Below are 18,128 nucleotides of genomic sequence, written 5' to 3' on the forward strand. Positions count from 1 at the left end.
CAAAAGTACTCAGCAAAATGAGTCCTTCTCGTTTTATTAGTCAGATAAACATTTTCCCTTGGAAAATTCCTCACGGCGAGCCATTCAGGATGCAGGATTTTAAATATCATACAAACCCTCTGCCTGTTTTATCCTACACCTAATTCCTGTGGTTTCTGTATAAGTGAACTGCATGAACCATAGACATCTGACAGAAAATTTGAATGGTGCAAATCGCTGCTATCAGTGTAGATACACTTAATATGTTCAGAAAATCTCTTTACAATTACTTTAATGCAACTTTTTCTTGGTAAATAATTTTTGATCATCTAATTAAAAGAAGGAGAGAAAAGAACCTCCCTGATAAGAGTCACTCTGTTTTACTTTTTTTAACAATTTAAGTAACAAAATAAAGCAATGTGAGAATAACAAAATTTACAGCTGCACAGTAAGATTAGAAAAATGACATGTCGTTCTTCTTTTGCAATTGTATACTAATGTAAACATAATTTTATTTCGGAAGAATACCTACATTTATGTGTCTCATATTTGTGCCCATAGAGATACCTAATTAAAAGAATATATATTCTGCAATTCCTTTGTCTTACTGTCTCCATTTTTAATATCACGCCCTACAGTATATGAACTTCATAATACATTTAATTTGTCAGTGTCAAAGCATCATTTACACTATAGGGAAATTCATGGTACTTAACAAGGGATTTCAAACAGGGATGTTCAGTTGTATGTCAGGGATTATTCAGGTTGATGGGCTAAAGTGTTTACAATTTAAGATTTAGCCTGTACATGGGATGATAAGATATGATTTCTATATTGAGCACTTAGTCCTGTCATCCAGAATTTTAATAACTGTTCTTCCCCTTTAGCACCCATAACTTGTAATAATTTCTCTGTATCTTCTTTAGATCTATTACCTCCAGCTTTGGTAAACTTGAATACTACTTTCACTTTGCTGAAATTACATAAACATTTTTCTCTTGTTACAAAAAAATGAAAATGAAATGAATGGAGTTTTACGTCATACTTTTCTGCACCATGAGGGCTAATGAAGACAGGCAAAACCATGCAGGATGAAATGAGGGAAATTTTGCCAGGACAATGGCATTAGTCTGCTCTTTTTTCGATTTCCAACTGTTGAGGGGTTTTTAACATGCACAGCCTGTAGCACACAGGGTCTTGGTCAATTATCCATTCAACAAGAAGCTTTTTCCATGTCAGCCCCTCTTACTTGCATCACTGACAGGTGGAAAGTGGTTGAAAAATAAAAATACAAAGGTATTATCTCGACCTATGTCTGGATTGAACCCAGGTTTGCGAGCAAGTGACTTATTCACCGAGCAAGTGACTTATTCAATGAGCAAGTGACTTATTCACCGAGCAAGTGACTTATTCAATGAGCAAGTGACTTATTCACCGAGCAAGTGACTTATTCACCGAGCAAGTGACTTATTCACCGCAGCTCAGTACGAGAGTTGGACACAATCTATATGAATTATTCTATTGCTACAGTAAATAAGGATGTTAACTCTCAACATACTTCATCCATTCTTCCTTTAAACAAATAAAACATTGTTCTAGTACACTATCACTCAGATTTTTATTCTGTATAGCAGCTACCATTTTATTTAACACTGTAGGTGCTGAAAATAGCAATATTTCAATAATGTAACTTTAAATATCACACAAATATGAATTATATATACTTTTAATCATTTGGGTATGAGAATATTCTGACATTTTGTAGCATGTTCAGTCTTTACCAGTAAGAATAAGCCTTGTGTAAGACCTCATATGGAAATGATACTTGCAATAAAAAAGGTTTCTCTAACCTCTTTCTTGAAGTGTAACAGGACTACTCATTTTAAAATCATAAGATCTAAAATAATCTTCAACATCAGAGTCTAGAGAATCAAACTGACTGCCATTTAAACTATCATCATATACAACTTCTAGCATTACAAACTTTTCTGATGCCATAACATGTATTGGAAGCTTCACATTGGATTCTAATCCCAGAAAGTTACATTTCCAGGATTCCTGATATTTATCAGAATAATATTCCACTCTACAACATCCTTTAGGTAGTAAAATCTACAATATATAAAACAATAGATCTTTTTGTACTATGTAGGAAATTTGAAAAATATATATATACGCATTAAACCTATACATTGTATATATCAATATGATATCATTTTCATTTTCAGAGCATAATACTTGTCCCTATCTAATCCATTTTGATATTAAAATTTGGCAGTTAAAAAAATCTGAAATGATATTCTGATCATACAAAAAAGTTGTATATAAATGATAAATATATGAAGGTGAGTATAGTCTTGTTGAAAAGGAACAAACATACCTTTAATGCATTAAGAATAGACACAACTAATTGTTTAACAGAACCCATAACAATAATCTGATTACCAATAACTACATGATGACATAAAATATGAAAATTGTGGATCCCTAAAATCTGAACAAAAAAAAATATATTTGTATTTTAAAATTCGCTGCATACTAAAAAACTTACAAAGGGAGACAAATCCTCTTCACTGTCAAGATTTCAAACAACAATCAGTTAACACAATTAATATTTTGCAGAGAGTCAAAAAACTAACAAAGATAAACATTTACATTCATATATTTAGATCATGTTTATCACAAAATGTACTTCACACAAAAACTTTCATCACATAAGTTTGACACTAACTATGTGCACAATAATTGTTCATTTCTTTTAGATCATGTATTGTAAATACAATAAATATGAATAATTTGAATGCTATATTCATTATATTTTCATTATATATAATATGTATAAGTAATACTTATCTACCTTATAAAGATGTCTAATATTAGTAACTAATGGTAAAGTAGGGTCTATTATATCTACATCAGATTCAGTATTAACTTGTAGACTATCACTACTAGTTTCATCTTCTACTTTAAATACTTTCATAAACCCTTCTTCAGTTTCTGTAATGGTCAAAATCATGTTAATAAAAACATAATCCAATATCGCCCCCATCTTAAGCAATATATTTGGGTTCACAAAATCCACATTTAATCATTTATATTTGATATCTCTCATAGTTTAGACAGTGATGCATCCTCATGTTTAGAAAAATAAAAGACTAAGAACAAACCTTCTATTTTCTCCATATCTATAATAGAATCTTCAGTAGGGGGTCCTTCTAGTATAGATTCTGTTATTCTATTACCACATGATTTTAATATCCATACAAATGCCAAGTGTAACAATACAAAAACATTTTTATCATTAGTTAATTCTATCAATGATCTGGCTGGTTTACAATTTACACGCTGCAGAAGGTTACCATGATGTGTAAATATTCGGTCACCTTGTGATTTCTTCCCTATTTCATTTTCATGTACAATTTCTGCTTTTTTCTGAAGATTGTTTACCACAGTTTGTAAATTTGGAACTAAAAATGGCCATGAATTCAATAAATATATTTTGTCCATCATGACAACGATAATACTATAAGATCTACGTAGCCCTCTAGCTTTACTGTCTTTTATATAAAATGTATAACTCAATACATGTCCATATTGATCATCTCCAAAAAATATTGGGCCCTCACGTCCAGGACAAACCTGAAATTTAAATTGGAATCTTTAAAGAATTACCATTTAATTTAATAAGCATCTCCTCTGCAGACATGACATACATTTTACCACAACTTTTTTTAAAAGAAACTTCATCAAAAAAATTTGTCTTTGACTTTGTCAAATGATTTACATTTTCCAAAAGAATCCAATATAAAAGAAAGAAATTATTAAAAAGTACTTACCTCACAACTTAGACTTCTAATACAAGCTTGTCGTATTCTACTGAACACTTGCGGATTATTAGGATGTTGAGTACTAACATAACTCACTTGACCACCTTCATCATAACTTACAAAACCTTTCTTTACAGAGTAACATCCCTACAAATAGATAGCACATCATCATAACTTACAAAACCTTTCTTTACAGAGTAACATCCCTACAAAAAGATAACACATCATCATAACTTACAAACCCTTTCTTTACAGAGTAACATCCCTACAAATAGATAACACACCATCATAACTTACAAACCCTTTCTTTACAGAGTAACATCCCTACAAATAGATAGCACATCATCATAACTTACAAAACCTTTCTTTACAGAGTAACATCCCTACAAATATATAGCATATCACCAAAACTGTTCATATATCAAAAGAAATGTTCTTTTCTTGTTGATAATGTAAGTTGCATGAATCAAACTTTTATAAAATAGAATGAAGTAAAGCCATTGAAACTAATTCAACCTGACATTGCATAATCTTCTCAAAAACTAATTTGCTATCAGATTCATCTCCACAAAGTGAACAGTTTAACCTTTAAGTAAGATATGTTTAAAACAGTTTAACATTAGTTGACATACATAAACACTGACATATTTTGTAGCTAAGTCTTGTAACATAATAGAAATAAAGTTATTTACCTCACAGATGTCATTTTTCATACTTGGTAGTGATGGTGTTCCTGTACCGGCACCAGTTTGAGTACTGACTGTATCAGAACATACAGAACTTACTGATGGTGATTTTACACGTTTAGTCTCACCTTCTTCTGACTCCAATAAACCCTTGGGTTCTTGAGGTCGGAAAGGTTGAGTACAATAAACAATTCTAGGTCCATGGATCTCACAAAAATGACAAAAACATACTACTGCATTCATTTTCAAGATCTTGGAGGATTGCTTGTTTTAAACTATAAAGAGAAACATGCACTGGTAATAAATAACTGATTGTTCAGTTGCAAGGAATTAACATCTTAAAGGTTTATTCCACTTTTTTGTAAAAAGTTTTCATTATCCAAAACATAAAATATAATATTTCTAAAGTAAGCTATTTGTCTATATCTTCTTGATCAAACTGTATTTGCTATAAAAGGCTTAATTGTGAATTGAGAAGTTTGGCCTAGTTTTCGTGTTTGGCTTTATATTATTAGTTGAGACCTTTAGTATACCTAGGAGACATGTATCTCTACAATAAGGCGTGTATTTTATTAAAATCTGTACAGTAGTTTTCTAAAAACTAAATGCATAATGAACTTAAAAACCTTACATAGTGTTTTAAATATTTTTGGCGTTCAAAACTTAACGATTTGATTTTTTACTTTAAACCTTCAGATATGTTTAACGGCACATTTCTCTAGATTTTAGTGTATAGTTTTGACTAATTTGAGCAAAAAATAAATTTTTGACCTACAGATAAAGAGGAATGTCCTTTTAAATTAAGGAGCAGGTAGGGCTAGATTTGACTACTCATTCACGTTTCTATGTTGACGAAGAATTGTCAAAATTTGCTTTGATCATCCACGTTGAAATACTTTCTCTTCAGAAATAGTAAGCTATCATCGTTTATGATTTAAACTATGAATCCTGTCTTGTATTTCATTCACATTGCCATTTGGGAAATCAAAAGCATAGCACAGTTAAAGGTATCAATATATGGAAAATTTCATATCCTAGCGTGTCATGTATTCTTTAGTGTGACATAAGAATCTACAAGAACAGACTGATATTCACAACTTCACATCATACTGATTTCACACACTGTATCACTAATTATAAAAATTCAATTGACACAAAAAATTCAGAGTACACTAGCAGCCATTCTTCTCAAAGTCATGTGACAATGATTTTTTGTTTACATTTTTCTAAATAACTTCCGGGTTCAAAATATCAAATTCTGATTGGATGATATAGAAAAATCAGCCAATAAATTCTGCTGACCTTATGAACTCTAGGTCAAGTTTGATTTGTTTCAAGATGGCGCATAATATTACTAGACTCGACAAATATTAGAATTATTGACCTGTAGGTAAATTAAATTGCATGAAATTGCAAGTTTTCCAGGAATGTGAAGGATGTGCTTAACCATCATTAGTAAGACAAAAGACAATTAGCAACATATTTACGCAATGACTTGATCTCAAGAGTATGATTTGTTCAACTTCACTTCAAGAGTTCAAGTACAGACTTGTAAAAAAAACTGACTCAGAATCTTTTTCTTTTACACAGTTCTTTGTGCAGATTGAGTCAAATTGTCATTTACTGAAAACGCATTTGGCGTGGGATTTAGGCTATATGGCAATTCTTTGAATAGATTGTTGGATGGGCTATGAATTGTTATTAGGCCTAATGATGTAAGATTTTATTCACTTTCTGTCTCAGACTACAGTACATTGAGCTCTGAATTGAATTTTTTCTCTCATTTCATGAATATTCAAAATAAAATTTTCAATTGTATTTTATTTGTCTTATAATGTCTTCAGGTCCATAGAAATATAAGGTTCAGTGTTTTTACATTTGAAATAGACACACTTCCCTCCCAGAAAACTTTTCAAACTAAAAATTTTCTCTGTAAACTCATGTTTACAAATACATATAATAACTTTTCCAGTGGTAACATTTTTATCAACCTAAAGACAATGTAAGACTCTCAGTAGCATTTTGTAGTTGATATTTCAGTTCATTCTGAAATGATTGGCAAAATCCAATTCAGAAATCATTGTAGTCAGAGTGTAGTCCACCTACCATACGACAAAGCTTACTTTCTTCATTCCTTTTAGTAAGGATAGCCTACGTAATTCTTCCCTTTTCAGGGTCAAATAAGTCTGTGACCACTGACCACTATGTCAAATCTCAAGTATCAAAAATTGATCTCATTTGTCATCATCATGTTTTGAAATATATGAAAGTAATTGGCTAACTCCACTGTTTTAAGGGTTGATGATATAAGCTAGTCAGAGATAAGTGTAAACTTATGTTGAAGTATCGTATTGGAGGTACTTCCTTCAGGGCAATGGCCTTCCAATTATATTAAGAGTCGGTCAGTTTTATTTTGTGTTATTTTTTAAACTGACGTGACCCTATTTTCATTTCTATGAAATAAATACAAAAATTGGCAAGAATCCAACTTGTGAATAATATGATGGTATGATTAAAGAAATAACTGGGTTTGTTTATATTTGTGTATAGTGATAGTTAAGTCAGTAGCTAAAGGTTAATTAATGTGAATTGACAGCTACAACATTGATTGGATTCTTATTACTTCAATTTAATATTGATTTTTGAAAATGGTGAGATCTTTTTAAATTAGATCAGATTATAATAGTTAATGATTATCAGTTAGAAAGCCTTAAGAATTTATTTACAGAATATTTTAATTTAAAAGTTATTTTAGGTAAGATTATAATACTTTATTGTATATTTCAGACATTATTAAAAGAACATGGTCACAAGTTTAAAGCTATCAAAATGGATGGTTCGAAGATGAAAGATTATAAAGAACAACAAGGATTGATAGAATATATTGAGAAACAAAGTCGATGTTTAGATGAACAAGAGATATCAATTTCTCCAGTTAAAATGGCTACAGCAACCAATCAGTATATTTCCTGTATAAAATTTAGTGGTATTCCTATATTACCACCTGTGGTAAGCCGGCCTATTAATATAATAGTAAAATTGTAAAAATATTCGAGCAAGTTTATATTCTGATATATTTCATTAAACCATTTGGTATTTATCAATATAGATATGATAATATTTATTAATAATATTGTAAAAAATCTTAAAAATTTTATGGGAAGTATGTTTATTTTAATCAATTGAATTACCAAATATCAAAGCTAAAATATAATTGTTATATTGGGACCAAGACTTGAAATAACTCCAAAATTGAGCTGGATACTCTGTAATATTTCTACTAATACAAGTAGCAGATTGACGAACAAATAATGTTATTAAAATTTTTTTTTCAAACAATATTTTATTCACTATTATATAGATATTCATAATGAAAAGGATTGGGGAACAGGCTTCGTACCCTCTCCATCCATGGTTAATGTAACTTTAAATAATATATAAAAGATGGCAACTGAATTAAAATACAAACGTATGTACAGTATATATACAACTTGCAACACACAATACCGAATATTTGAAATATGTTATTAAAAATGGGAAGTTTGTTGACAAGAACTTAGTAGGAAAATTTTTTTATGAAATGAACTAATTTAATCAGAATCTCTTCGAAAGTTCAAAAAAGGTATGAACAGTTTGGAAAATTTCAGTAGAGGTGTCAGGACAGTCCGTAACAAAAAGTAGTATAGAGATTTTGATATATGAAGATGGAAAAATATTATTAAGATGTATTTATATTTAGTTGTTCACCAATATGTGTCATGGGACATTATTAGTAACAATATTTAAATTACTTCAAGATTTGTCTTGTACTTTCAGATGACTGCTAAAAGGAAAGATGAGATGATGAGTTATAAGTATCAAGCTCAGATAGCCGAAAATAAAATAAAAAGTAGACAAAGAGACAAATTGATGGCCAGAGCTCATAGAGCTGTTAAAACTATACAGGTAAAATGTCTTGTTTTTAGTATTCCATTTTTTTTAATAAGTCTTTTTGGAAATTATGATGACATATTAACTTCCATCTCATATTATTCAAGTTGTTTTGTTTTTAATGAGAGTGCAAGTACTATTGTAAAATGAAGTCCCATTAATCAGAAATATTTTTTTTATCAGACAACAGAACCAAAAAAACAACATAATGATGGAGAAGAAAAAAACAAAAATCTGACTGCTGAGCTAGAGAGAGTTCAGTCCCTTGCTGAAACAGGCCAGTTTGAAGAGGCAATTCAATCTATAGATTCCCTTTCATCAGGATTAATGTCACTAGAAGATGGCTCTTTACCCAATGACTTTTATGGATTACCATGTACATCAGTTCATGAACAACAAATTTCACAAGTCTTACAAAAACTTTCTAAACAGTTAAATTTAAAGGATACTCTTAGTTCTACAGCTGGCAGTACTCTAGGAAGTGATGGTAATGTTGACACTCTCACAGAACAGAAAAACAACTTGAAAATTCCTGATGCAGTTTCAGAAGGTAGTTCTAATAGTTTCAGAGATAGTCAGGATACCATTGTTGAAGTTTTAAATACATCTAGAAAATCTAAACCACCTGCTATTAAGATAGAAGACAAACCAGAAAGTTCAGTGAAGGATTCTCCATCTTGTGGCTATGGAAGTGGTGATTCTTCAGCTGTTAGTTCAGCAAACACTTCAGCTTCCGAACGTATAAAAGGCAGTCCAAAATCTCTTAAAAACACTGTGCACTTCTCTGAATTTGTGAAAGTTTTAAAGACAAATCAATCAGTAGAGGATGAAATAACTGTGAAACGCCTGAAAGAAATGAATTCAAATTCAGAATCAACAGATAAGAAGTCTCCAGAGTTGAAAGGACCACAGAGTTTGCTTAGTAAGGTTAATCTTAGTCCAGAAAACGAGGCAACAACTCCTTCGCCAGATTCAATTCTAGAAGTACCTTTTCAACCAAAAGCAGATCCACCAAGAAAAACAAATGAATCTCTGCCGAGTAAAAATACATTACAGAAAGTTTTAGAAGACAAACCACCCAAGCCTGGTTATGTTTCTCCAAAAATTTCACCTAGTTGTGGATCAGACCCTGGTTCAAGATCATCCAAGAGTTCGACACCAGTTAGGCGTGCAGCTAGTTTGAAATTTAATAAACCCAGAAAGTCAGATACTTGTGAAAATAGTCACAGTTCTTCACTTCATTCTTCACCTCATAGTCAAACATCATCTTCAGATAACATGTCTAGTCAAACAGATACAAATTCTAGATTATCCAGTACTGGATTATCTCAATCAACAGGACGCTCGTCACAAACTGCTGATACCCAGAACTCTTCTCAACAAACACAGAGTCAGAATGATACACAGTCAACCTCACAGTTATCTACTACAAATTCATTTAGCACTCGTACCAGCCGTACCACAAATGAACAGTTGACTAGTGTCACAGATTCGCAAATTTCAGCAAGAACAGATTTTACTTTGGAAACGACAGATTCTGAAAGTACGATTAAAGCTGGTGTCGGCCATGTTGGTAGTAGTACAGGAAGTTCTAATTTATTACGCTATAAAAAGGCTATTGAAAACACTTTGGACAATTCTGATACCGGTACTGATGTTTCTAAATCTCAGTTGGAATCTGTTACGGAAAGTGCTGATTGTGAAGTTCTACAAAATAATTTGCCTGCTGATGCAAAGGGCAAAGGTCATGTCAGGCGTGGATCATACACTTTAGATAATCCCTCACCTGTTCTAATTCATGCTCAATCTAGAATAGATAAAGAGGGTGGTGGGACACTAGGAGTAGAAACGAGTATCTATGCACCAGTGATTGGCAATCCAGGAATTAATAAGCCGATACAACGTAAGCTAGATTATGATGAGGATCCAGATTTAGAGAATACCAGACCTGTCAGTCTTCCTATTCCTCCTGACCAGGAATCTGAAGGAAAAGAAGAGCATATTCATCGTTATCTAAATCATGTCCAACAACAAAATAAACAGCCATTAAAACAACAAGCACCTGTATTGACTAGCCAATCAGAATTAAGTGAATATTCTACATTAAACAGTATTAATATATTACACTCTCTAATAGAGGAAATCAATAATAAACCAGATATGTCTGAAGAAGAATTATTAAAATTACAAAAGGAGAGATTTCAAGCTATGCATCAAGGTTTATTAGAAAAACAGAGAAATGATTTAGAAGAACTATTTGTTATGCAGAGACGACAACAGATTAATTTACAGTCAGAGATTGACTGTCATAAAAAAGTTGTAGAGAAGCCTCATCCAGGAAGGAAATCGGTCCCATTTTATAGTTCACCAGATCCATATTGTGATGGAAGAGACAACAGAAACATATCTCTACAGTCTCACTCTAGTGTTCTGTATCCTACTAGGTCAAATAGACCTCGCGATAAATTGACACCTAAAAACCTAATGTTTCCTAAAACCTCTACACCAACACCCAAAGTTTATAAACCATTAGTAAGATCACCCGTCAAATCTGTTAATCCTGTCTACAGACCTAACTATCCAGTCAAGTTACCACCTGATGTAAGTAGAACAATTTTAATTAGTCTCATTTTGTATAATTTTATGACATTAGTTCAGCAATATTATTCATATTGGACACATTGTATCTTCCTATTGCTACCATTTGCATACCCAAAATTCCAAAAGAAATACAGTAATTGTGATATATCTGTCAAATAAGATTGTTAAATAAGTTTAATTGTTAAGTGGACAGATTCAACAATTTTTCAGTGATGATTTGGGTCTTATACATATGTAAATAATCTTTAGAAGTACTAGAAATTTACTAATACTACACTATTCCTTAAAATATACTTCAAAGTACAAATCTCACTCTTGTCTTTTCTATACATACAGAGTCTCAACTTTCAAAATTCTGGACACACATGGATTTGAAGGCTCAAATTTTGATTGTGAGTTGTGAACACTATTACTGAATAGCTTAGAGTGAAGTTTTCTGAGACTAAGACACGATTGATCAAAATGTAGCAAACCTGTCCCTTTTTAAAAGGCATTAAAATGATCTTATATGGTGTGATTTATTTTCAGATAAATGATATAGAGACACAATTGAAGTTTTTTAAAGTTACAGCATTAGCAAGAGGATTTTTAACCAGAAGGTTATTAAAATCTGAAAAAGTCCAAGAATTAATCAAAACCATTCGAGTGAGTCAACTTCGTATATCACATTTCCAAGAAAATGCAACTTCTCTAATCACAGACCTTTTTAAAGTATTTTAATGGTTATATAAGGTATATAAATTACAAACGTAAATTTTATACACATCTTGTCAATCATGTTTATTATATTTACAATTTACAGGATACTCGAGAGTTTGCATTTAGTTTTCAATCCGAAACCCCTATAAAGAGTGGTAGTTTTTCAAATCAAGATAGAAACTTATTAGAAAGAATTATTGCTCAGGTAAGTTATATTTCTATACATCTATTAGTTAACAAAGCATTAGTTTATTGTTTTATTTGAAAATGACAAATGATAATTCAACTAGTTTAGTTCTATTTAGTTTCTCATATCAGATGATGATCAAATTGTGTCCCTCAAGTACATTTTTCAGCAAGTTGACAGCACTGTTCAGTATTTGACAAGAAAGCATTTAACTATTACTATATTTCTAATTATAGTTACAAGCAGCATTATTAGATGTACATGAAATATTCTTTGTCCTACCAGTCTCAGATAGAATGGAACTTATCAGACAGACCAGACTTAAAGAACAAGAACGAAGATATCTAGGGGTAAATGAACGTATATTTCATGAGATATCTTCTTAGACTGTCAAGAAATGATATAGATGTTGATGAAATTTCCAATATTAAACATATTAGGGGAGTTGAGGAACATGATCTAAGTATATTAACTCACTGAACTCAGCAATATAAATACAAAGCCTCTAGACTCAATTCAAATTGCTGATTATTTCAAAACTGTAGATTTTTATCTTACAGGCATCATCTAACTCTACAATAAAAGATTCAGCAAGAAAAGTTAGTTCTGCTACATTGAAAGCTATAGAAAGAAAGAAAAAAGCACAGTATCCCTTTGCTGTTAAAAAAATTTGCTGCACCTCATTTTAATCCAGTAGTAACTATTCAACTGATAATCAGATAAGTTGACTGACATTTGGTATCTGTTAGCATGTAACCAAACATAATGACTTGTGTAAAGCTAACAAATCACTTTTGATAAAGCTAACATAATTACTTGTGTCGAAAGCTAACATAATCACTTGTAATAAAGCTAACAAATCACTTGTGATAAAGCTAACAAATCACTTATGTATAGAGCTAAAATAATCACTTGTGTCAAAAGCTAACACAATCACTTGTGTCTAAATCTAAAGCTAACATAATCACTTGTGATAAAGCTAACAAATCATGTGTATAAAGCTAACATAATTACTTGTGTCTAAAGCTTACATAATCACTTGTGTATAAATTTAAAACATAATCACTTGTGTATGAAACTAACAAATAACTTATGTATAAAGCTAACATAATCACTTTTGATAAAGCTAACATTTCACTTATTAATAAAGCTAACAGAATCACATGTGTATAACACTCATAAAAATAATATTGTGTACAGTTAAACAGATTTTTTAGCTGCCTGAATCAACATGATTTGAGTTCCTTAATCAGTGGTAGAGAAGAAGAATTACAAGCAGCACACCGCCCTAAAACAGCCCCACCTTCAACTAGTAGTCCTAGATCACATTCTACCAATTCAAGGTAAGACTTATGGGTCAACGTAATTTCTTTGTTCTCATGACACACCTTTTGAATGTGTAATCCTTATCAGGACAGCTGTTTTTGAGAATTTCCACTATTAGAGCTAATGAACATCAATTGATAATTCTCACATTTAACTTTGTATATATATTTATAGAGCATTAAAACCATTACAAAGTCAGATATCACCTATTAGAAAAGATGATATATCTCAACCAAACAATAGGTAGGTGCTAGCATTTCTAACATCTTTAAAAATCTTTTAGACACAATTATTTCTAATTAATTTATGTCTTGCTTTTGTCAAATTTTGAGATATTTTTAGATATTACCACATCTTAGTAGTGAACTATATTGGTGGTTTAATGAAGCCCTAGTCCCCAATATGGTGATCTGTAAGTCTGGCCAATGTCTATTTCAGTGTAAAAATATCCATTTAAAGAATTTGTTAAACGCCCACTTAGTAAAAATGTGTTAAGTTTGGCTTGTTTATTTGATAAAGGCTGCAATTTTTATCCAATCTTCATGAAACCTAGTATGCATGTATATATTGATGAGATCTCGGTCAAGTTCAAAATTGGTAATAATCGATTCAGAGTTATTATCCTTGACATAGTAAAAACGTGTTTAATTTGGCTTGGATGCAGGATAAAGGCTGCAATTTTTATCCGATCTTGATGAAACTTAATATGTATGTATATGGTCAAATGCTAAATATTCGATGATAATCGAATGAAAAGTTTCAGAGTTATTGCCCTTGACTTAGTAAAAACACATTAAATTTGGCTTGTGTTTGATCCGATCTTGATGAAGCTTAGTATGCTTGTAGATATTGATAAGACCGAATCAAGTTTGAAATTCGTAATATTGGGTAAACGGTTTCAGAATTATTGCCCTTGACTTAATAAAAATGTGTTAAATTTGCTTTGTTTGCCTGATGAGGTGTACAAATTTGATCCCATCTTGATGAAACTTAGTATGCATGTATATAATGATGAGATTTCAGTCACGGTCGAATTTGGTAAAAAATTAGGTGAACAATTTCAGGGTTATTGCCCTTGACTTAGTAAAAACACATCAAATTTGGCTGATACAAGGTACATTTATATCGGATCTCGTTGAAACTTGGTATGCATGTATATATGGACAAGAGCTCAGTCAAGTTCGAGTAACAATTGGATAAACTGTTTTGGAGTTATTGCCCTTGAATTAGTTCAATGTGTCTTAGTTGGCTTATAGGCCTGATAGACTACATTTTTTATCTGATCTGGTAGTGGGCGTATGTTACCTTGTCTGGCAAGCTATCTTTGAACGTTGAGAATTATTATTTAGGAAACAAAATGCAGATGATTTTTAATCATTAATTATATACCAGTTTGAAACTGTGGTAATTTGAGGTACATTTGTTTTATATCATATTGCTTTCATTTTCATCTTAACAGGACCAACAATAAAGTAAGACCAAAAACTGCTCCTGAGAAGCCAACACGAGAACAACTAGCTAGTAAAAACAGAAAGGTTAACAATGCTGCCCCAACTACTAATAAACCTAACAAAACACCTGCTTCTAATAATAAATCTGTAACTAAAGTCATACGCAAAGTCAGCTCGAAATCAGATAAATCATGGAGATAGAAATTGTTTAGAGACAGTTGAACATAATGTATTTATTGATGGCATGATCAAGTGATTATTAAGAGGCTACTAGTGCACATATAAAATTACACTTGCTGTCTTTATGTATATTCTACGGAAGCATATTAGGACCATTCGTTTTGTTTTTTTTTTTGAATTTTCAAGTTAGTATGTTGAATTTTCAAGTTAGTATGTTGAATTTACAAGTTAGTAACTCGAATTTTCAAGTTAGTTACTAACTTGAAAATTCAAGATACTAACTTGAAAATTCAACATACTACCTTGAAAATTCAAGATACTAACTTGAAAATTCAAGTTACTAACTTGAAAATTCATGTTACTAACTTGAAAATTCATGTTACTAACTTGAAAATTCATGTTACTAACTTGAAAATTCAACATAGTAACTTGAACATACTAACTTGAAAATTCAACATACTATCTTGAAAATTCAACATACTAACTTGAAAATTCAAAAAAAAACTAGAACCGTTATAACGATACCGAAGCAGTGCGCATCCAACCTGATACATCGATAAAACGTTGCATTTTAAAGTCACAATGGGATATCTTACCGGAAAGAAAAGCATGTAAACGTTTAATAGTAAAAAAAATCGTTTAAACCGTTTACCGTTCGGTAAAAAAGTGTTGAAAATTGCTGTTTTGGGACGTTTGTAAAAGCGAAAATATATGTCGGACATCAAAGATAAAAGTATGAATGGACATCGTAGATCAATAACCTTTGACCTTCTAAAGACCAAGATTATGCATGTAAATGGTTAAAATATCAAAATTTTATAAATTGTAAATCCTATTCCCTTTTTTAAAGTAAAAGGCCTAAACAAAATGTAACTCTATCAGATATTGTCCCAAATAGTGCTTTAATTTTTTGTAAAATTTCGATGGTGAAAAATGCAAACTTTTCGAGTTATAACAATTTGAATTATTTATGGTAAAGGTAAAAGTAACCCAGATTTGCCACGCTCACTGCAAAAATTTTGTGTTGTCTGTAATAATGTGTACAATGTCAAATTATGTTCAAAATTTCAAGTGATATTCGTAGTTAAAAGTTTTTTTTAAGGCAACGGTGACTGTCGGTGGATTATAGAAACCGTTAAAATTGCGCAAAGTTACTATAGAAGTTAATACAAAATTTTCAAATTCAATTTTAATCAAAATACCAAGTGTTATATATCATTTGAAAGAATAGATTGCGTGTAATAAGGACAAAAGATAAATTTTCGCTTATGTGAATTAGGTCACGTGATAGACCTTTTTTTAAGTTTCAATTGGCTGTAGAACTGGAAGTTAACGGAGCACGACAAAAGTGAAAATATTATCGGATATATCTCGTAATGGGCAAAAGGTCAACAAAGGTTTTTTTTTTTTTTTTTTTGAATTTTCAAGTTAGTATGTTGAATTTTCAAGTTAGTAACTTGAAAATTCAACATACTAACTTGGAAATTCAACATACTAACTTGAAAATTCAAAAAAAAAAAATGATTGGCCCTAATACGCTTCCGTAATATTCATACGGAAGCGTATTAGGGCCATTCTTTTTTTTTTTTTTTTTTTGTAATTTTGAAGTTAGTATGTGGAATTTTCAAGTTACTAACTTGAAAATTCAAGATACTAACTTGAAAATTCAAGTTACTAAATTCAAGATACTAACTTGAAAATTCAAGTTACTAAATTCAAGATACTAACTTGAAAATTCAAGATACTAACTTGAAAATTCAAGATACTAACTTGAAAATTCAACATACTAGCTTGAAAATTCAACATACTAACTTCAAAATTCAACATACTAAATTGAAAATTCAACATACTAGCTTGAAAATTCAACATACTAAATTCAACATACTAACTTGAAAATTCAACATACTAAATTCAACATACTAACTTGAAAATTCAACATACTAGCTTGAAAATTCAAGTTACTAACTTGAAAATTCAACATACAAACTTGAAAATTAAAAAAAAAAAAAATTGAATGGCCCTGATACGCTTCCGTATATTCATAACTATGATCATGAATATTTAATTTTCTCACAGATCATCAAAATATAAAGATTGTATATCATGTCCAAAAATGCCTCCCGTGGCAAGTGGTTGGTGAAATGAGAAACTTAAATAAGACTATCAAGGTATATATATTTAACAATTTTAATAAGAAGGAAGTTTTCTGTTAAATTATTTTTTCATAATTTATTATTGATTATTTATTGAAGGGTTTTTGTATTAAATACAATATTTCACTGTTTTATTGTGTTCTTTATCTATATTCCAATGTTTTATTAAATAATTAAATCAATTTCATCACTCCTGTCTATACACAAATCTTCAACAATTTGATATTTTAGAAATTGCCCTTTACTTTGTTAAATTTGTTATTGTCTTGTAGAGACTACAATTTATGTAATTTGAAAATTATGGAAATTTTAGTCCCATTTGCAGCATAACCGTCCTAGTCAGGATTTTTTTTACCCAAACAGGTGCAGTATGAGATGAGTTCTAGTGAGTCGAGGCCATCATACTAAAAATAATTCACACATACATGTAATAAATAATTTATTACAAAATGTACAATTATAAAACTGATATTAAAAATTCATATAACAGAAAAACTAATAATTATTAAAATCAACAATCCATAAAAAATGACACAATGAACCTTGAGAACAAATGCCAGGCCAATGGGGGTTGGAAGCACAATAAAATCACAAAATGTCTCATGATCACAATTTGCACATAACTACAGAATTTTTTCAGTTCATATTGTTGAAATTAATTCAGTTGGCATAAAAAGATGATGCATTGTTATCTAATGGCATGTCTTTAAAACTTTTCAGGATGGAAAGCTGATGTTAGGTTTGCCTTCAATTAAACAAAACCCTATATACCAGCCCCATAATCACTGATAATATGACATCAGGAGTAACTGAAGGCAAAACACTGTACATGATGTGTTCATAATTAAAGATTCTGTGGAAAGTTAAATTGGAAACAATTCACCTTCCAAACAGTTTTGTTCTGGTTAAATTGTTAAAAGCAGTAAACCTAGACATTTCACTTAAAAATAAATAAAATCATAACAAGTTACATTGCATAGTGTTTCCTGAGGCAATCTATATGATGCTAATACCCCATGAAGTAAAATATTTTAGTCAACAGAATCTAACTCTGAGTCTTGAGGCGTCACTAAAACATTAAAAACTTTAACTTCCACTAAATGATTGTA

General features: G+C 30.8%; 4 protein-coding genes across 4 annotated transcripts in view; 1 reads left to right on the forward strand and 3 right to left on the reverse strand.

Moving 5' to 3' along the window:
- Positions 1 to 244: 244 nt before the first annotated feature.
- LOTGIDRAFT_186179 (hypothetical protein) lies at positions 245 to 5,672 on the reverse strand. The gene is made up of 9 exons (XM_009049778.1): positions 5,268 to 5,672; positions 4,499 to 4,767; positions 3,816 to 3,953; positions 3,147 to 3,618; positions 2,837 to 2,976; positions 2,360 to 2,473; positions 1,830 to 2,091; positions 1,538 to 1,640; positions 245 to 952 (listed from the first exon to the last, which is right to left on the reverse strand). The coding sequence occupies exons 2-9, from the start codon at positions 4,733 to 4,735 to the stop codon at positions 769 to 771; spliced, it is 1,650 nt and encodes a 549-aa protein (XP_009048026.1). The 5' UTR covers positions 4,736 to 4,767; positions 5,268 to 5,672; the 3' UTR covers positions 245 to 768.
- Positions 5,673 to 7,140: 1,468 nt separating this feature from the next.
- LOTGIDRAFT_157573 (hypothetical protein) lies at positions 7,141 to 14,887 on the forward strand (the record flags this gene model as incomplete). Its single annotated transcript, XM_009049779.1, has 11 exons — positions 7,141 to 7,143; positions 7,280 to 7,501; positions 8,309 to 8,437; positions 8,606 to 11,023; positions 11,552 to 11,668; positions 11,826 to 11,927; positions 12,146 to 12,259; positions 12,470 to 12,508; positions 13,110 to 13,252; positions 13,410 to 13,478; positions 14,695 to 14,887. 11 exons carry the CDS (start codon positions 7,141 to 7,143, stop codon positions 14,885 to 14,887), a joined length of 3,549 nt encoding a protein of 1,182 aa, XP_009048027.1.
- Positions 14,888 to 15,115: 228 nt separating this feature from the next.
- LOTGIDRAFT_111867 (hypothetical protein) lies at positions 15,116 to 16,735 on the reverse strand (the record flags this gene model as incomplete). The annotated part of the gene is made up of 3 exons (XM_009049780.1): positions 15,116 to 15,294; positions 16,260 to 16,404; positions 16,595 to 16,735. The coding sequence occupies 3 exons, from the start codon at positions 16,733 to 16,735 to the stop codon at positions 15,116 to 15,118; spliced, it is 465 nt and encodes a 154-aa protein (XP_009048028.1).
- A 716-nt stretch (positions 16,736 to 17,451) lies between these two features.
- LOTGIDRAFT_212889 (hypothetical protein) overlaps positions 17,452 to 18,128 on the reverse strand; it is a gene marked incomplete at its 5' end in the record, with an annotated part of 3,455 nt that continues 2,778 nt past the window's right edge. The window contains one exon of the mRNA XM_009049781.1: positions 17,452 to 18,128. Within this exon, the coding sequence (XP_009048029.1) occupies positions 18,106 to 18,128 (23 nt within the window). The 3' untranslated portion in view covers positions 17,452 to 18,105.

The sequence above is a fragment of the Lottia gigantea genome (assembly GCF_000327385.1).
Source record: "Lottia gigantea unplaced genomic scaffold LOTGIsca_14, whole genome shotgun sequence".
NCBI classification, from domain to species: domain Eukaryota; kingdom Metazoa; phylum Mollusca; class Gastropoda; family Lottiidae; genus Lottia; species Lottia gigantea.